We start from the raw sequence: 20946 nt of genomic DNA, 5'->3' as shown, positions 1-20946 counted from the left end.
TGAATTTATACAATAAGAAGTCTGACAACACCAGGTTAAAGTCCAACAGGTTTGTTTCAAACACGAGCTTTCGGAGCGCAGCTCCTTCCTCAGGTGAATGGCGAGGTATGTTCCAGAAACATTTATGTAGACAAAGTCAGAGATGCTGGACTATGCTTGGAATGCGAGCATTTGCAGGTAATCAAATCATTACAGATCCAGGGAGAGGGATAATCACAGGTTAAAGAGGTGTGAATTGGACTTCCGGTTGCGGCTATGCGGAGCTAAGCCGCACGTTCGGCAGCTCCCGCTATTTAGGGACTTTTGGGCCGTTTCGAGGGCCCCAAACGGCGCTGTTTCTACGCATCCCAGTGGGGAAGGTGCCTGGAGGAACTTGCCCCACACTATATGGTGCTCACCCGGAGTGGGACGAAGAAAGAAGCTGCAGCAGCTCCCCCAAAAAAACGGGGGAAGGAAAACAAAATGGCGGCCGGCGCAACACCCGAGGACTGGTGGAAGTGGGCGCAGGAGCAGCAGGCCTCTCTCCTGCGTTGTTTTGCGGAGCTGAAGGCTGAGCTGCTGGACTCCATGAATGCAACTACGAACAAGCTGCTTGGGACCCAGGCGGCCCAGGAGGTGTCTATTCGGGAGTTGCAGCAGCAGGCCGCTGAGCGGGAGGAGGAGGCCGTGGTCCTCGTGGGGAAAGTGGAGTTGCACGAGGCACTTCATAAAAAGTGGCAGGACCGCTTGGAGGAGCTGGACGTGCGCACGAGGCGAAAGAATCTGAGGATCTTGGGCCTGGCGGAGGGGCTGGAGGGGTCGGATCTCCCGGCGTATGTGACCACGATGCTGAGCTCGTTAATGGGAGCGGGCTCCTTCCATTTGCCCCTGGAGCTTGAGGGAGCTCACAGAGTGATGGCCAGGAGGCCCAAGGCAAATGAGCCCCCGAGGGCGGTGCTGATGCGGTTCCACCGATTCAGTGACCGGGAGTGTGTGCTGCGCTGGGCCAAGAAAGTGAGGAGCAGTAAATGGGAGAATTCGGTAGTGAGGATCTACCAGGACTGGAGTACGGAGGTAGCGAAGCGGCGGGCCGGGTTCAACCGGACGAAGGCGGTGCTTCATGCCAAGCAGGTCAGGTTTGGAATGTTGCAGCCTGCGCGCCTGTGGGTGACATACAAGGACCGGCACCATTACTTCGAGTCCCCGGAGGAGGCGTGGGCCTTTGTACAGGCGGCGAAGCTGGACTCGAACTAGGGCCTGGGGACATACTTTGGCCGTCGTTGTTTCCGCTGTTGCTGTTTTGTTTCAACTTTTTTAACTTCGACATGTGTGTTATGTATGCTGGTTTTCTGTTTGCTCTGTTTACGGGTGGGTTTGTTAGTTGGGTATGGTTGTGGGTTAGGTGGGGAATGTTGGGGGTTTGTGTTTTATATATTCTCTTCTGCACGGGGCTGGGGATTGAGGTGAAACTGGATTTTGGGGAACTGCGTCAGAAGGGTGGGGTGTGGCACTGTGAAAGCGCGGGCTTTCCTCTGGTTTCCCGCGCTGCGGGGCGGGGGGGTGGAGCTGGCGGGGCCTCTACTGGTCTTCTTTCCCGCGCTGAAGCGGTGCCAAGGAGGTGTGGCAAGAGGGGGATGACCCCATGCCGGGAGGGGATAGGGGGGGGGGGGGGGGGGGGGGGGGGGGGGGGGGGGGGATACCGGGTTGCTGCTGGAACGCCTAGGAAGGAGCCGGTGAGGGAAGAGGAGAGGCGTTATCGCCATGGGGAACGGGTCGGGCGGGGTGTGCTAGCCTGGGGCGAACATCTGATAAGCTATGGCTAGTCGGCGGGGGAGGAGGGTGGGTTGCCCTCTGATCCGGCTGATTACCTGGAACGTGAGGGGGCTGAACGGGCCGGTCAAGACAACCAGGGTATTTTCCCATCTGAAGGGGTTGAAGGCGGATGTGGCTATGCTCCAGGAGACCCACCTGAAGGTGGCGGACCAGGTTCGTCTGAGGAAGGGGTGGGTGGGGCAGGTTTATCACTCAGGATTGGACGCGAAGAACCGGGGGGTGGCGATTCTGGTGGGGAAGAGGGTGGCGTTTGAGGCGGCTGAGGTGGTGTCGGACAAGGAGAGCAGATATATCATGGTGAAAGGTAGGCTTCAGGGAGAGAAGGTGGTGCTGGTGAACGTATATGCCCCGAATTGGGATGATGCTGACTTCATGAGGCAATTGTTGGGCCGCATCCCGGACCTGGAGGCAGGGGGCCTGATCATGGGGGAAGATTTTAACACAGTGCTGGATCCCACACTGGACCGGTCCAGTTCAAGGACGGGCAGGAGACCGGCGGCGGCCAAAGTGCTGAGGGGATACATGGACCAGATGGGAGGGGTGGATCCCTGGAGGTTTGGGAGACCGAGAGCACGGGAGTATTCCTTTTTCTCTCATGTCCATAGGGTTTATTCCCGGATAGACTTTTTTGTCCTGAGCAGGGGATTGATTCCGAGGGTGCAGGATGCCGAGTACTCGGCCATAGCGATTTCAGACCATGCCCCACACTGAGTTGATCTGGAGATGGGAGAGGCGCGGGACCAGCGCCCGCTTTGGCGCCTGGATGTAGGGATGCTGGCGGAGGAGGAGGTGTGTAAGAGGGTTCAGAGGAGCATTGAGGGGTATCTGGATACCAATGATACGGGGGAGGTCCGGGTGGGGATGGTCTGGGAGGCTCTGAAAGCAGTGATCCGGGGGGAGCTGATCTCCATCCGGGCCCACAGGGAAAGGAGGGAGAGGAAGGAGAGGGAGAGACTGGTGGGAGAGCTCCTGGATGTGGACAGGAGATATGCAGAGGCACCGGAGGAAGGGTTGCTGGGAGAACAGCGTACTTTGAGTATATGAGTATGGAGAGAAGGCGAGCAGGATGTTGGCGCATCAGCTCCGTAGGCGAGATGCGGCTAGGGAAATTGGTGGAGTGAAGGATGGGGGTGGAAATGTAGTGCAGAAGGGGACAGAAGTAAACGGGATCTTTAGGGACTTTTACGAGGAACTGTACCGGTCGGAACCTCCGAGGGGGAGAGAGGGGATGGAGAGCTTCATGAACAGGCTATGTTTCCCAAGGGTTCAAGAGAGGCTGGTAGAGGGGCTGGGGGCGCCGATAGAGCTGGAGGAGCTAGTCAGGGGGATTGGACAAATGCAGTCAGGTAAGGCCCCGGGGCCGGACGGGTTCCCGGCGGAATTTTACAAAACGTATGCGGACCTGGTGGGTCCCCTGTTGGTGCGAACCTTCAATGAGGCATGGGAGGGGGGGCTTTCCCCCCGACGATGTCGCAGGCACTAATCTCTTTGATCCTGAAGCGGGCTAAGGACCCCTTGCAGTGTGGATCATACAGGCCTATCTCGCTCCTTAACGTAGATGCTAAGTTGCTGGCGAAGATCCTGGCTACCAGGATAGAGGATTGTGTGCCAGAGGTGATTCACGAAGATCAGACAGGATTTGTCAAGGGGCGGCAGCTCAACACGAATGTGCGGAGACTGCTCATTGTTATCATGATGCCGGCAGTGGAGGGGAGGCGGAGATAGTGGTGGCGCTGGACGCAGAGAAAGCGTTTGATAGAGTTGAGTGGGGGTACCTATGGGAGGTGCTGGAGAGGTTTGGATTTGGGGAGGGATTCATCAAATGGGTGAGGCTGCTTTACGTGGCTCCGATGGTGAGTGTAGTCACAAATGGAAGGAGATCGGAGTACTTTAGGCTCTATCATGGGACCAGGCAGGGGTGCCCCCTGTCCCCCCCTGCTCTTTGCACTGGCGATTGAACCGCTGGCCATGGCGTTGAGGGAGTCAGGGAGATGGAGGGGTCTGGTGCGGGGTGGGGAGGAGCACCGGGTATCGCTGTATGCGGACGACCTGCTGTTATATGTGGCGGACCCAGAGGGGGGAATGCCGGGGGTGTTGGGAGCTGTTAGCGGAATTTAGGGGCTTTTCGGGCTATAAGCTAAATTTAGGAAAGAGCGAGGTATTTGTAGTGCACCCGGGAGATCAAGAGGAGGGAATTGGGAGGCTCCCTTTCAGGAGGGCAGTGAAGAGTTTCAGGTACCTGGGGGTGCAGGTGGCCAGGAGTTGGGGGACTCTCCATGAGCTTAACTTCACCAGACTAATGGAACAGATGGAGGAGGAATTTAAAAGGTGGGACATGGTGCCACTGTCGTTGGCGGGCAGAGTGCAATCCGTCAAAATGACAGTTCTCCCGAGGTTCTTGTTCCTCTTCCAGTGCTTGCCCATCTTTATCCCTAGGGCCTTTTTAAAAAGGGTAACCAGCATCATCATGGGATTTGTGTGGGCGCATGGCACCCCGAGGGTGAAGAGGGTCTTCTTGGAGTGGGGTAGAGATGGGGGGGGGGGCTGGCGTGCCCAATCTCTCAGGGTACTACTGGGCGGCCAACGTTTCGATGGTGCGCAAGCGGGTGATGGAGAGGGAGGGGGCAGCATGGAAACGGATGGAGAGAGCGTCCTGTGGGGATACAAGCCTGGGGGCCCTGGTAACGGCGCCGTGGCCGCTCCCTCCCACGAGGTATACCACGAGTCCGGTGGTGGCTGCTACCCTCAAGATGTGGGGGCAGTGGAGGCGACATAGGGGAGAAATGGGGGGCTCGATGGAGGCTCCGTTAAGGGGGAACCATAGGTTTGTCCCGGGGAACATGGATGGGGGATTTCAGGGATGGTACAGAGCGGGCATTAGACAGCTGAGGGACCTGTTTATCGACGGGAGGTTTGCAAGCCTGGGGGAGTTGGAGGAGAAATTTGGGCTCCCCCCGGGAAACATGTTTAGGTATCTGCAGGTAAAGGCATTTGCTAGACGGCAGGTGGAGGGATTTCCTGCGCTCCCCGCGAGGGGGGTGAGTGACAGGGTGCTTTCGGGGGTCTGGGTCGGGGAGGGGAAGATATCCGATATCTACAAGCTTATGCAGGAGGTGGAAGAGGCGTCAGTAGAGGAGCTGAAAACTAAGTGGGAGGGGGAACAGATCGAAGATGGGACATGGGCTGATGCCCTGGAGAGGGTTAATTCTTCCTCCTCGTGTGCGCGGCTTAGCCTCATTCAATTCAAGGTGCTGCATAGGGCCCACATGACTGGGACGAGGATGAGTAGGTTCTTTGGGGGTGTCAGGTGCTCGGGGAGTCCAGCGAACCATGCCCATATGTTCTGGGCATGCCCGGCACTGGAGGAGTTCTGGAAGGGGGTGGCGAGGACGGTGTCAAGGGTGATGGGATCCAGGGTGAAGCCAGGATGGGGACTCGCGATCCTTGGGGTTGGGGTAGAGCCGGGAGTGCAGGAGGCGAAAGAGGCCGGTGTGCTGGCCTTTGCGTCCCTAGTAGCCCGGCGAAGGATCTTTCTACAATGGAAGGATGCGAGGCCCCCAAGCGTGGAGACCTGGATCAATGACATAGCGGGTTTTATTAAGCTAGAGAAGGTCAAATTCGCCCTGAGAGGATCGGTGTAAGGGTTCTTTAAGCGGTGGCAACCTTTCCTCGACTTTCTGGCTCAACGATAGGGTGCTGGGACAGTAGCAGCAGCAACCCGGCGGGGGGATGACTATGTTTGTTTAGTTTATTTAAATTTGATTTATTTAATTTTAATTTATGGTTAAGTTCTCTTGTTGGGGTGGGGGGTGTGGGGGGATGGGACACATGTGTTGTTACGGTTTTGGGGGGAGTTGCGGGTGTTATGGGGCAGTTTGTTGCACATTATTACTTGTTGTTATATTTTTATATTTTCTGTAAAAAAATTCCAATAAAAATTACTTTTTTAAATAAAAGAGGTGTGAATTGTCTCAAGCCAGAACAGTTGGTAGTTGGAATTTATACAAAACACTACTTAGACCTCAGTTGGGACATTGTGTGCAGTTCTGGAAACCACACTAGAGGAAGGACATGCACACATTAGAAAGAGTGTAGGGGAGGTTTACAAGGATTGTTCCCGGGATAGGAAACTTCAGTTATGAGGATGGATTGGGACTGTTCTACTTGGAGAGAAGACAAAGAGAGGATTTGATAGAGGTGTCCAAAATCATGAGGGGGTTGAACAAAGTAGATAGGGAGAAACTGTTCCTGCTTGTAACAGGGTCAAGAATGAGAGGGCACAGATTTAAAGTGATTTGCAAAAGAAGCAAATGTGATGAGAGGAAAAACTTAGTCACACAAGTGGCTCGGGTCTGGAATGCACTGCCTGGAAGTGAGGTTGAGGCAGGTTCAATCAAGGCATTCAAGAGGGCATTAGATGATTATTTGAACAGAAACAATGTGTAGGGGTGCGGGGAAAAAGCAGGGGAACGGCACTGAGTCATGGCACTTGTTTGGAGAGCTGCTGCAGGCACGATGAGCCAAATGGCACTATAGTAATTCTGCGATTCTTTATATCTCTGTAATATCGTAATAAAGACCTATTCTGTCATCCAGCAGGATTTTGTTTGCAGGCCATTCAACTCACTAGCTCTCTGATGTTGGTATATCAGTTGAGCCTCTCTCTCTCTCTCTCTCTCTTCCCCCCCCCCCCCCCCACCCACCCCTCTTCGTTCTGACTGTCCAAAATTGTCCATCTATCTTTCATCTTCAGCCATTCTAAAGAGAACAAATCTGAAATATCTTAATAGAAGGGACTTGCATTCATATTGTAAGATTCGTGATGCCAGGATACAGCCAATGGAGTACTTTAGTGAAATGCTCTTACTGCTGTGATATAAAGAAAAACACAATATGAAAACAGTTGTGCACAGCAAGTCCCACAGCGGCAATGTGGCAATGACTAGATAATTGATTTTGGTGATATTATTGTAGTATTGGCCAAGACACCAAGGAGAACTTTGTGTTTGTTTTCAACTAATACCGTGAGAGTTTTTTTACATCCACCTGAGAGGGCAAATGGGGCCTCAGTTAAAAGCTAACCCAAATGAAAGGTAATTCGAACACTCGAGTGATCAAGGGCCATTTCAAAATGTATTAGTACCAGACCCAATGAATATAAATCTGCACACCGGCGAGCTGACAAACCCAAAAAAGACCAGCATTGAACCACATGGAAAATGATTTACTTTATAAAAACATTACAAAATGAAATAGCACTGAAGTTGAACCCACTTTTTTTCCAATAAATATATTTTGTTTATTGTTTTGTTATTTATTTTTTTAAACTGAATGATATCAGCCCTTATAACTGCTAACCTGATTATAAATTTCTAAAATGTATTTTTAACACTTACGAGGACATAGCACATTGATCAGATGACACAATGCCAAGTAGACAGCGCAGCAAACTGTAAACATAGAGAACAAAAGCCTTTTTTTTGGCATAGACACTGCCAGTATGCATTCTCCCACATACAAGACCACTGCGGAAGTCACACTGCTTGGTTCAGGATTAGGTCAGTAAAAATGGGAACTGTATGTTGGAATGCTGCCAGAAACTCCGACAGATGTTGTTTATGCTCCAACATACTGAACAAATCACGAGAAATCCTAGATACTTTAATCAACAATCTTGGCTTTGTGCTTCCATTTTGCTATTGGACATCTCACCTTTCTTTAAGAACTGTGCGAATTTTTTAAAAACTGGTGAACTTTCAAGGGTACAAAAGTTATTCCATCCATAAAGTTCCAAATTGTACCTTGTAATACCAATCATGGATTGTAAACATTTTGAAACATTTTTCTATCTCCCACCCCAGCTTTTTTGGATAAATGTGCACAGTGGGTCAAGAAATACAGTGCCTGGGGATAATTCTTACCCTGTGGCGTGGTCCAGTTAAAGTATGGAATGATCCAATTAAGACACAAAATTCTCCACCATTGCAAATGGGCTGGGGGTGAGGGGAGGGGTGGCAGGAGGGGGTGATTCACGATCCAAACCCAACCCAATTCAACCCTAAGGGGAATAACTCATCCCCATCTCTGTTTTCCCCACTTGAAATTTAACTGAAACAGCCACATAAACACTGGCTACAAGAGGGGTCAAAAAATGAAAATTCTGCGGCAATTAACTCACCTTCTGACTCCCCAGAGCCTGTCCACCATCCATGATGCACAAGTCTGGGGTGTGATGGACTACTGCCCATTTGCCTGAATGAATGCACCTCCAACAACACTCATGAAATCATCTAGGTCAGACAATGCCAGTCCATTTGGTTAGCACACCATTCGCCATCTTAAACATTTTCTGTATCCACCACTGAGGCACAGTGGCTGCAGTGTACAATTTACAAGAGTCACTGCAGCAACTCACCATTCCTGGAACTCTCGCTAATAATGAACTCTCAGGAGAAAATGGCTGCTTAAATCAAGGCTTTATCCAAGTTCCAGGGTTGAAAATGCCATTATTCCTCACATTTGAGAGAGGAATAAATGAAATCTTGAGACAGAAATGGATACGGACAGAGATAATTTACAAGATATGAGTTATAGATAAATAGAGAGAATGAGCAAACAAAAAAATTTGAATGGTCACATGTGAATCTTTATCACAATTCTACAGTTTCCACCTTCCTCAGACCATGTACTTTTTCAGCATCTCTGACATTTTTGAAATTGAATTGAAAACCTCCTTGATGTAATGTGGAAAAAATAATGCCATTGTGGAATCATACATAGATACATCTGTGATGAAACATCATGAAAATGATTATTTCGTAACTGCCCAGAATGAGACCTTCAGAACTGAAGCTTACAGCATTCAAGTCCTCTTGTAACCAATTGATCCTCAGATAATTAAGCCACAATATGCACGCACTTGCTCTCCAAAAAAGAAAGTACCTCCTATCAGCAATCTGCTTCATGCATGGTATACGCTCCAAATGCAACACCTCCTCACCAGACCGCTACAGTTACAGTGGCTCGCTTAAATGGCCAGCAATCCTCAATACTACAAACTCAGCTGATGCACCCTTATGCATAAGAATCAAATTTTTGGATTTTTAACCTCCACATCGAACAATAACTGCCCCAGCCATTGGTATAAAAATAATTGCCTCAAGTCACCAGACATACAAGCCAATACATTTCAACATACATTATCTTAAATGAATTCTGGAACATAGAAAAATGTTGATTAGTTTGTGCGATATGAACATAATAATAATAATCTTTATTATTGTCACAAGCAGGCTTACTTAACACTGCAATGAGGTTACTGTGAAAAGCTACGGGTTGCCACACTCCAGCGCCTGTTCAGGTACACAGAGGGAGAACTCAGCATATTCTATTCACCTAACAAGCACGTCGTTTGGGACTTGTGGGAGGAAACCCACGCAGACGCGGAGAACGTGCTGACTTCACACAGGCAGTGACCCAAGCCGGGAATCAAACCCGGGTCCCTGGCGCTGTGAAGCAACAGTGCAAACCATTGTGCTACCATGCCAGTTGGAACCCCAGTAGTTATTGCCCTAATAGCCCTCAAGATGGTAATGGAGTGTTTTCTTCTTGAACCGCTGCAGTCCTTGTGGTGTAGGTGCACCCACAGTGTGTTAGGGAGAGTGTTCCAGGAATGAATGATGAGTTGCGGTAGTGAGTCTTGTAATTTGTACATGCTGCAGCCATTATGAATTTGTGGTGTAGGTGGTGAATGTTTAAGGTGGTGAATGGGATGCTAGCCAAGTGGGCTGACATTGTCATTGGTGGCTTCAAGCTTCTTGAGTGTTGTTGGAACTGCAGTCATCCAGGCAAATGGAGAGTATTCCATCACAATCCTGGCAACTGTGTTGTAGACGGTGGACAGGCTTTGGGAGTCAGGAGGTGAGTTATTTCCTGGAGATTCCCAAATTGTGACTCACACTTTGTAGTCAGTGTTTATATAGCAGGTTTAGTTAAGTTTCAGTTCAGTGGTGACCCTCAGAATGTTGATGGTGGGGGAATCAGCAATGGTAATGCCAATGAATAGCAAAAGGTTGGTTTGATTCTATATTGTTGGTGATGGCCATTGCTTTGCTCTTGAGTGGTGTAAATGTTACTGGCCAAATATCAGCTCAAGCCTAAACATTGTCCAGGTCTTGCTGCACGTGGGCATGAACCCGAGAAGCTGCAAATAGTACTTAACACTATGCAAGCACCAGCAAACATCCCACCTTTGATCTTATGCTCCTTGATGCCACACTCGGTCAAATGCTGTCTTGATGTCAAGAGCAGTCACTCTCACCTCAGCTCCGAATTTAGTCCCTTAGGTCATATTTGGACCGTGGGCTGGAGCGGGGCAGTCCTAGTGGAAATCAAACAAATCATCTGTGAGCAGGTTACCACTAAGTGCCACTTGATAGCACTGTTTTTCACTTTGCTGATGATTTGAGAGTAGACTGATGGGGTGGTAATTGGCCAGATTAGAATTGTCCTGATATGAGGGCAGGACATTACTGAACAATTTTCCACTTTGTTGGGTGGATGCCAATGTTAGCATTATATTAACTACACCAGTAATAGGTAAAATAATATTTCTGTTGTACCGAAGCACAAACCAGTCTTGACAGATTAATTATTACCATCATTATTCATTATTGGCCCTATCAAAAATGGCACAACATTCAGAGTTCAAACCATTAAGTTTCTGAACTTGCCAAAGAAATACAAAAATTATTACATAACTTGCAAAATGGGACAATATAGTTGGTTTCCATAACATTACACAACAGCTAATGATGAGTTGGGTAGCACCCATTTATTACTGAAGACTTTTCTGTAACATTCACTTCGAAAGCAACTCCCTTATCAAGTCAATTTTTAAACGTATATGTTATTAGAAGTGCTTCACTTTCTGTTCAGTAAAGGTATGTTCTTGATAAGATCATAATTACAAAATAGAAGTGGTTCTTAAAATACTCATGTCTTGTGCATTGCCAATCTATCCTCCACTGTGATTTTTATAGTGAACCCTAAATTGCTGCAAGGGGGTTCTTCTCCCTTGCACCCCTCCCCAGTGCTTTGACACTTCTGATGATATTGTGAAATAATAACCTTAGATATACACGAACAGCTCAAAATATAAAACCTTGTTTTAGAATGAACAGCTCTGCGGGAGTGAAGTGATTTTGTAATTCTGTGATGTCACTCTGCCCTTCCACTCATACAAAGGCCACAATAGGTTAAAAGGAGGAAGCCATTTGCTAAAATCCAATGTACATCAAAATACCCAGGCTTGACTCATCTCCGAGCAGTATACTGTATTCTTAGATGTGCTGTAGTCATAGCAACAGCAATTCGGTGACCTCGTTATTTCAACCTAATCCTGCTTTCGAATTATGGTTGCTCCTCCCTTTTGCCTGGCTTGCCTGATAACATAATCATTGCAAATTAGTACGGAAAAACCCAGCAGGATTTGTTCTCGGGAGTGGCTTAGGACTGGTCAAGCTCAAGAAAGTGTATCAAAACACTAGCTTTCTCAAAGAAATAACGCACAAACGGTACAGCAATAAGCCCAGTTGGAACGCAGTTTGAATTCACAAGTCTGACAGCTCCTTTCTCTGTACATATCATTTAAGCATGTGTCTAAATCTATTTTTAGTTTTTAACTCAATTTTAAGCTGTCAATTTTCTACTTCAATAATTCCCTGCTTTTGTTACAAAATTAATTGGTTTCAGCAAAAGCATTTCCCTACAGATTGTCACACTGTAAGTCCTATGGGGTTTGTAAACTAACCTCAACACAGTGCATTTTTCTCTCGTGCACTACTGATTCAATGCACCCAAGATATGTTAGGGTCCCAGAAGATCCTTTTAAAATGTCACTTAATGATATCTCCAGATTGAAATTAAATGATGCGCTTTGGAGCTTCTTGTTTAAAAATGTATTTCTGCTCCTTTTGACAGGTATGTTGCAAAAGTAATTCATCATTTCACAAATCCTTTCCTTGCATTTTCAAAATCTAGAATATTAATTAAATGCTGTTATCAGACCTAAAATTGATTCTTATTGCCAACAAATTCGTCTCCAGCACTTAAGTATTTAGCAGGTAGCTTAAATGCACAAATAGAATACAACTTGATTGTGAACAAAAACAAACAAAAGCACAGATGGACAGCATTAGCCCATTTACACTCAGAAAGCATCTATGCCCTAAAGGAACATATTCTGAACTTTATTTTCCCCTAGCAATAATACTTTAACTAACAACAATGGGTTAGAAATATGACCTTTAATGTGGAATAGAATATTGATTATACTCCAGTTCAATTCTCAAGGCATGCTTGTTCTCCTTTCTGCAGTGAAATATTTGGAGGGTTAAAAAAAAGTAAAACCAGTGCACTAAAGAAACACTACAGCATCTATTTTGATTCAATGACTCATAATTGGAAAAATAATCACCTGTGCAAGTGTCATAAATGCAGCAGCTTTCAACTTGCATTCAGAACCACAATAATTGAGCCATTTTTTTCTATATACTCTCAGAATTATGTTTTTTTCACCAGCTTTGTCCCTCGACTTTGTCCACTCTTGATCTCAATGAAATGTCAGTCACTTATGTATCTTTTTATTTGATGTCAAAACACAACTCCAAGCCATGGTATCTCAAACACAATGGCCCAGATTTTGCTTTGAATAGCAAAGGAAACTATTTTGTCTTTCACCTCATGAACAGTTGTCCACAGACTTTAGGCAGGCTCATCAAGCAGAGGTTTCAACTCTTCCAACATCTGTTTGAATTTAGCGCCCTCAACTGGAGATCTGTGGTGTCTGTGAGCAGGTCAAGTAGTGGGGAGGTTCTTCAATCGATCAAACTCATAGATAACAAAGCAGGAAATCGAATAAGCAGGAATATAAACTAAACGTAAACCATTCCACACAAAGCCGAATAAAATTTGGTCATACACATTAGGTTTGCAAAATTAAATTTCTTCTGAAGGAATGCGACTCCACAATTGTAAAATTATTTATTTTGCAGGACCAGAAAATAACTTATGGCACTGTCAAAAACTCAGCTATACCTTTTTGAACAAGCTCCAACATTTTCAGCCATTTTTAGAGCGGGAGTAGTGGGTATTAACCATGTCCACACCATGACAGTGATGTCTGTGAAAATTCCATCAGCAAAGGCTACAACAGCTCAAACTGTGACGGAGCAGGGCATCTTTGGGCATGATTAAGGTTTGGGTTAATCCCATAATTCTAGTTTTTGGTTTCTTTCCTGTATAGTTTGTAAATTTGTACTGTAGCTGGAAATATGGAAATAGTGACAAGTTGTTAATTCCCCAGTGTTCTTTAAGATTGGATGTGTCACGGCAGTATTCGGCAACATAGATATATTGGAGAAGTCGGGACTGTTCTCCTTGGCGAAGAAAAGGTTTAGTGGAGACTTGATCAAGGTATTCAAAATCAGGAGTCTGCATAGAGTAGATAGGGAAAAACTGCTCTCTTTGGTGGAAGGATCAAGAACCAGGGGCCACAGGTTTAAGGCAATTAACAAAAGAGGCAATGATGAAATGAGGAAATATCTTTTCAAGCAGAAAGTTGTGAATATTTGGAAGGCACTGCCTGAGAGTTTCATGGAGGCAGGTTCAATTGAGGCCTTCGAAAGCAAATAAATTAGATCATTACCTGAAAATACAAGGTTTGCAGCGAGACAGAGAAATGGTAGGTGAGTGGCACTAGATTAATTAATCCTACATGAGAGCAGCATAAACACCACAGGCCAAATGGCCCCCTTCCTCTGCAACTCTTCTGTAATTTTATAATGCTCTGATAACCCTTAATTTGTTTACACAGCCAGTGAACTGCTGAGAAACTCCAAGGCAGTTTTAAGATATTAAAATGGAACAATGAAGACAGGATGAAAACAAGTTGGCATCTGTTGCTTTGTAGGAAATACGTCCTTTCCAGGATTTATTCAGGATAACACCTGTGCTATAATTAAATCAGCAATGACAGTATTTGGTGAGAGGCAGACCATGAAGAGCTCAAATTTTTCATTGACCAGAAAATTAGAAATGGAAAGGAACAACAAGAACCAAATGTGAAAGAAAAGTTGTAGTATTGTTAGTTATCTCCCTGTCTACTATTTGAAACTATTATGTGGATATGAGCTTTGTCAACCACAATATAAGGATTCTTGTTTGCATCTAGCTTGGAGTCTGGAGCTCCTCAAATGATGACAGGATTCAAAAGTGACGCAGGGAAAGTGGAAGCAGCTGATTGGGTGACTACAATCGGGTAAATATTTACTATTTTTATCACTTATAATTTGTACGGTCTACATTTTTAGTAATGATGACCAGGGAAAAAGAGCCCCAGGGTAATTGATATTACTGGATTTAAGAATCTCCCAAAAGCTTTAATTTAAAGAGGTACGTCATGGCAGGAGAACTCAAAGTTGTGGTGTGCTCCTCCTGCTCTATGAGGGAAGCCGGGAACATATCCATTACTCAAACCAGCATGTGTGCAAGAGGCGTCTCCAACTGCAGCTCCTGAAAGTCCAGGTTTCGGAGCTAGAGCAGTGGCTGGGGGCGCAGAGAGTATTATGGATAGCACATAAAAAGAGGTGGAGAATTTGCATGGAGAATTTGCAATAAGGTGGATAAATTAAGCACGCAAATAGATGTAAACGGGTATAATAGAGTCAGGATCAGAGGCATGGCTGCAGGGTGAACTGTGATGGGGATTGGACATCCAGGGGTATTCCGTATTTAGAAAGGATAGAGAACAAGGAAATGGCAGTGGGGGTTGCATTGCTGATTTAAGAAGAAATGAATGTAATAATGAGGAAGGATGTTAACTCCGACAATGTGGTAATATACAGGCTGAGAAACACCAAGGGTCAAAAATGTTAGTTGGGGTTGTATTTAAACCCCAAAATTTTAGTGGTGATGTTGGAAATGGCATTAAATAGGAAATTAGAGACACGTGCGATAAAGGAAAATTTGTAATTCTGGGTGATTTTAATCTGTATTGATTGCAAATCAAATTCATAACAATACCATACAGGACGCATTCCTGGAGCATTTACGGGATAACTTTCTGGACCAATATATTGAGGAACCAACTAGAGAACAGGCCAGCCTAGACTGGGTATTGTGCAATGACAAAGGAATAATTGGCTCTCTAGTTATGCGAGAGCCCGTAATATAATAAGATTCTTCATCAAGATGGAGAGTGACGTAGTTGATTGTGAGACTAGGGTTCTGAATCTAAAAAAGGACACTACGTTGGTATGAAGCACAAATTGTCTATGATGGATTGGGGAATGTAACTTAAATAGATAATGTTACTTAAGTCAGCACGGTAATATTGTGGATAGCACAATGGCTTCACAGCTCCAGGGTCCCAGGTTCAATTTCAGCTTGGGTCACTGTCTGTGCGGAGTCTGCACATCCTCCCCTTGTGTGCTCCGGTTTCCTCCCACAGTCCAAAGATGTGCAGGTTAGGTGGATTGGCCATGATAAATTGCCCTTAGTGTCCTAAATTGCCCTTAGTGTCCAAAATTGCCCGTAGTGTTGGGTGGGGTTACTGGGTTATTGGGATAGGGGGAGGTGTTGACCTTGGGTAGTGTGCTCTTTCCAAGAGTCGATGGGCCGAATGGCCTCCTTCTGCACTGTAAATTCTATGATAATTCTCAGAGATGATGGTGAATAGGCAATGGCAAACATTCAAAGAGCGCTTAGGTGAACTGCAACATTTGTTCATTCCTGACAGGCACAAAAATAAAATGGGAAAGATGGCCAAACCATGGCTTACAAGCAAAATTACAGATAGTGGGCGGGATTCTCCGACCCCCCCCGCCGGGTCGGAGAATCACCCGGGGTCGGCGTCAATCTCGCCCCCGCGGTGTCCCGAATTCTCCGCCACCTGAGATTTGGCGGGGGCGGGAATCGGCCCGCGATGGTCAAAACTCCAACCTGACCGGCACGGTTGGCGGCGCGGGCCTGCGCCGGGGTCCTGGGGGGGGGCGTGGGGCGATCTGACCCCGGGGGGTGCCCCCACGGTGGCCTGGCACGCGATCGGGGCCCACCAATCGGCGGGCGGGCCTCTGCCGTGGGGGCGTTCTTTTTCTTCCGCCTTCGCCATGGTCTTCACCATAGCGGAGGCGGAGGAGACCCCCTCCCCTGCGCATGAGCCGGGATGACGTCAGCAGCTGCTGACGCCCCAGCGCATGCGCGGGCTTACGCGGGCTGACGAAGTCCTTTCGGTCCCGGCTGGCGTGGCGCCAAAGGCTGTTCAAGCCAGCCGGCGGAGCGGGAACCACTCCGGCGCGGGCCTAGCCCCTCAATGTGAGGGCTTGGCCCCTAAAGGTGCGGAGACTTCCGCACCTTTGGGGCAGCCCGACGCCGGAGTGGTTCACACCAAATCCAACACGCCAGGACCCCCTGCCCCGCTGGGTAGGGCAGAATCCCGGCCAGTATTAGATCCAAGAAAGAGGAATACAAATTGGTGAGAAAAAGCAGCAGATCCGAGGATTAGGAGCACTTTAGAATTAGTAAAGGAGGATTGATTAAGAAGGGGAAAATAGAGTACTAGAGTGAGCTTGCGAGGAACATAAAAACTGACTATAAAAGTTTCTATAAGAATGTGAAAAGAAACAGGTTGGTGCAGACAAATGTAGGCGCCTTACAGTCAGAAAAAGGGGAATTAATAACGGGGAATAAAGAAATGGCTGACCAACCAAATACATAGTCTGGTTCTATCTTCACAATGGAGGACACAAATAGCATACCAGAAATGTTGGGGAACACAGGGTTTTGTGAGAGGGAGAAACTAAAGGAAATCAGTATTAGTAGGGAAATGGTGTTGGGGAATTGATGGGATTGAAGGCCAATAAATCCCCAGGGCCTGATAATTCGCACCCCAAGTGCTTAAGGAAGTGGCCTGGAAATAGGGGGTTAATTGGTGTTCACCTTCCAAGATTCGATAATCTGGAATAGTTCCTACAGATTGGAGGGTAGCTAATGTCACCCCACTATTTAAAAAAGGGAGATAGCAAGAAAACAGGAAATTAAAGACCATTCAGCCTGAAGTCAGGGTGGGGAAAGTACTTGATTTCATTATAAAACATTTAATAGCAGGGCACTTTGAAAACAGTGGTAGCATTGGGCAGAGTCAACGTGGATTTACAAAAGGGAAAAAATGCTTGACAAATCTACTAGAATTCTTTGAGGATATAACTAGCAGAGTCTATGAGGAGGAGCTAGTTGATGTAATTTATATGGACTTTCAGAAGGCTTTCCCATGTATGAGTCCCAAGTAAACGATTAGCGTGTAAAATTAAAGTGCATGGGATTGCGGGGTAGTGTATTGAAATGGTTAGAAAGCTGATTGGCCGACCAGAAACAAAGGGCGGAATTCTCTGATAATGGTTTCATTTGGAGAAGTTGAGCGAGTGGCCAAATACATGGCTGATGTAGTATAAAGTGGATAAATGTCAGATAATCCACTTTGGTGCAAAGACAGGAAGGCAGATTATCTCAATGGCTATAGATTGAGAGAGGGGAATGTGCAACGAGACCAGGGTGTCCTTGTACACCAGTCGCTGAACGTAAGCATGCAAATGGTATGTTCCATCCATAGCAAGAGGATGCCTGCGACAAAAAGGGTGTGAATCATTCTGGACTTTCCTGGAGAAAGTCTAGAGTGATTCTCCTACCTGAGGGGGCTAGCAGGGCCCTGGAATGCTCCTCGCAGCTCCGGCTGCCGATACGGGGCCCTGCATGTCCGGCCAGGGGTCCGCGCATGCATTCCGGTGGCTCAACATGGCAGATTCACAACACGGACTGGTCCCGACAATATAGCCCCCGCCCCCACCTCTCAGATCGCGCGCGCCCGCCAATCAGTGGCCTCCAATCGCGAGCCTGGCCGACCCAGAGACCACCCCCACCGGTGACGAATCCCCACCCCCCACCAGGGCGGTCGCAGACTGAGTCCGCAGCCACCACTCCGAATGCCCACTGGGTGGAACCATGAGTAAACCACGCTGGCGGGAACTCGGCCAGTTGCCGGCGGAGAATCGCCATGAGGACCTCTTTCAACGGCCCCCGACTGGCGCCGTGCCACACGCGCACGATTGCCGGCCTCCGGAGAATCGCGGGAGCGGCATCGGACCCGATCATGGGTCTGAAGCCCATTCTCCGCCCCAAGCGCAATTGCGGCACGGAGGCTCGGAGAATCCCGGCCAAAGAGTAGGAATTAATGGGAATTTTTTCAAATAGCAGATGTTGAATAGTGGGGTAATGCAGGGATCAGTGATGGAATCCCAGCTATTCACAGCATATATGAATGATGAATGATTTAGATGAAGGAACTAAATGTAATATCTCCAAATTTGCAGATGACACAAAGCTGGGTGGGAGGTGAGCTGTGAGGAGGATGCAGAGATGCTGCAGTGTCAATTGGAGAAGTTGAGTGAGTGGCCAAATACATGGCTGATGTAGTATAAAGTGGATAAATGTCAGATTATCCACTTTGGTGCAAAGATAGGAAGGCAGATTATCTCAATGGCTATAGATTGAGAGAGGGGAATGTACAACGAGACCAGGGTGTCCTCGTACACCAGTCGCTGAACTTAAGCATGCAAATGGCATGTTCCATTCAGAGCAAAAGGATTCGAGTACAGGAGCAGGGATATCTTACTGCAATTATACAGGGTCTTGGTGAGACTACACCTGGAATATTTTGTGCAGGTTTTGGTCTCCTTTTCTGGGAAAGGATGTTCTTGTTGTAGAGGGACGCAACAAAGGTTTACCAGACTGATTCTAGGGATGGCTGGACCAACGTATGAGGAGAGATTGAGTCGGTTAGGATTGTATTTGCTGGAGTTGAGGAGAATGAGGTGGGATCTCATAGAAACTTATAAAGTTTTAGCAGGACAAGACAGAGTAGGTGCAGGAAGGGTATTCCCAATGGCAGGGTAGCTCAGTGGTTAGCACTGTGGATTGACAGCTCCATGGTCCCTGGTTTGATTCCCGGCTTGGGTCACTGTCTGTGCGGCGTCTGCACGTTCTCCCTGTGTCTGCGCGGGTTTCCTCCGGGTGCTCCACTTTCCTCCCACAAGTCCCGAAGGACATGCTTGTTAGGTGAAATGGGCATTCTGAATTATTTCTTTGTGTATCCGAACAGGCGCCACAGTGTGGCGACAAGGGGATTCTCATAGTAACTTCATTGCAATGTTAATATAAACCTACTTGTGACACTAATAAAGATGATTATTATTATAATTGGTCCAGAATCAGGAATCAAAGTCTGAGGATACAGGGTAAGCCATTCAGAACTGAGACAAGGGGAAACCTCTTCACCCAGAGAGTGGTGACCCTGTGGAATTTGCTACCACAGAAAGCAGTTAAGGCCCAAACATTGTATGTTTTCAAGAAGGAGTTAGATATAGCTCTTGGGAATAAAGGGATCAAAGGATAGGGGGAAAGCGAGAACAGGTTACTGAGTTGGATGATCAGCTATGATCATAATGAATGACGGAGCAGGCACGAAGGGCTGAATGGCCTCCTCCTGCTCCTACTTTCTATGTTTGGATACTTCAACATATTTGGAATCCGGAATAAAACTTGTTGCAACTGAAAGCGGCTTCCAGATTTCCACATTTAATTGCACTTGTGCAGACAGCAAACTTTCTGTCAGTTTTATTCAGTAATACAGCAAGAGCTGACAGCAAAATTAATTATCGGGCAAGCCAAACACCATTCACAGGGCAACTAGGAATGGGTGTTAGATGAGGCCTTGACAGCCCCATCCACAAGATGAGAACACATTTTCACAGAGTGGAAAAAAAAACTCTCAAGAATACATTATTGATCATGGCAAAATAAAATGGAGGTGGATCTCCAGTTGTGGGACTTGGTATAAGGCTGCTTCCCAGCTGTGATCATGGGGAGATTATATTTACCTGCTTTCAGCTGGAATTTACAGAGCGGACAGTCTGCATGCATGGGAGAGTTTATTGAAGTCTGCAAAGAACCTTTTCTTCAATTGCAGATGAGAGAATCCACTGAGGAACTTCAAATAATTTGTCAATATTTTATGTTCAGTGATCATGATAGGCTGAAATGAGGAAACAACTATTAAGAAACTGGGCTTCAGGGAAGTTGACTTTGAGAGCTGTAAATCTGCACAAAATATTTAAATTGGGAATTATTGCTGAAGAAAGAGACATGGTGCGGAAGTTTTTCTCTCACTCTCATCAGGATTAAACACGAGAATGTGAAATTTCAAACAATCATAACAATTTATACTACAGGAGAAAAGGGTGTTAAATTGGTTGACAAATCGGCTGATTAGCCAAGGTGCTGCCATGGGGAAAGCAGTCAGGAACGTAACGTCATTAACGCAGGTTCCAACTCTCGCAAGATCAATTCACGGCGCGAGTAAAGGTGGCAGAGGAAATTGCAAATCATTTCACCAATATCTTTCAAAGATCATTGGAATTGTTAACATCCCTATGGATTGAAAAGTAGAGAAACTTAGGGTGGGATATTCCAGCCCCTCCCGCCAGCTGGATCTTCAGTCCTAACAAAGTCAATGGAGATTTGAATAGCTTGCGCATCTGCCATAGGGGAACCCACTACAGTGGGACCCGAGAGTCCCAACCTTAAATATCTTTGAAAATGCAGCAAGGGAGCGGGAGTACTCCTTTTTCTCAGCTGTCCATAAGGTATATTCGCGGATCAACTTTTTCGTGGTGGGGAAGGCTTTGTTGGCTGAGGTTAAGGGGTTGGAATACTCAGCAATTGCAGTGTCAGATCATGCTCCGCACTGGGTGGATATGGTGCTGGAGAAGAGGGTAGTGCAGAGGCCGGGGCGGAAGTTAGATGTGGGACTCTTGGGGGACCAAGTATTCTGTGACAAAATTGAAAAGGTAATTAAGGATATGTAGGTTTCAACTGTACGGGTGAGATGTCGAAGGCGGTCGTCTGGGAGGCTCTAAAGGCGGTGGTGAGGGGGTAAGTGATCTTGTTTAAGGCCAGGGTGGACAAAGAGGAGAGGTTGGAGCGGCAGAGGGTAACAGATGAGATGTTGGAGGTAGATAGGAG

At 46.9% G+C, this 20946-nt stretch overlaps 1 protein-coding gene across 3 annotated transcripts in view; it reads right to left on the bottom strand.

Annotated features, from left to right (window-relative positions):
* LOC119963054 (LIM domain-binding protein 2) overlaps positions 1 to 20946 on the bottom strand; it is a 659146-nt gene that overhangs the window by 493354 nt on the left and 144846 nt on the right. The window contains exon 1 of one of the 3 annotated variants that reach the window (XM_038791573.1): positions 8755 to 8792. The exons of the other annotated variants lie outside the window; for them this stretch is intronic. Within the exon in view, the coding sequence (XP_038647501.1) occupies positions 8755 to 8777 (23 nt within the window). The 5' untranslated portion in view covers positions 8778 to 8792. Of the gene's footprint in view, positions 1 to 8754; positions 8793 to 20946 lie in introns of those variants that run through there. 3 annotated transcript variants of the gene reach the window in all.

This window comes from Scyliorhinus canicula, chromosome 3 (assembly GCF_902713615.1).
Source record: "Scyliorhinus canicula chromosome 3, sScyCan1.1, whole genome shotgun sequence".
Lineage (NCBI taxonomy): Eukaryota > Metazoa > Chordata > Chondrichthyes > Carcharhiniformes > Scyliorhinidae > Scyliorhinus > Scyliorhinus canicula.
Note: the sequence above shows the minus strand (reverse complement) of the source record. Positions and strands in the feature narration are given on the sequence as shown.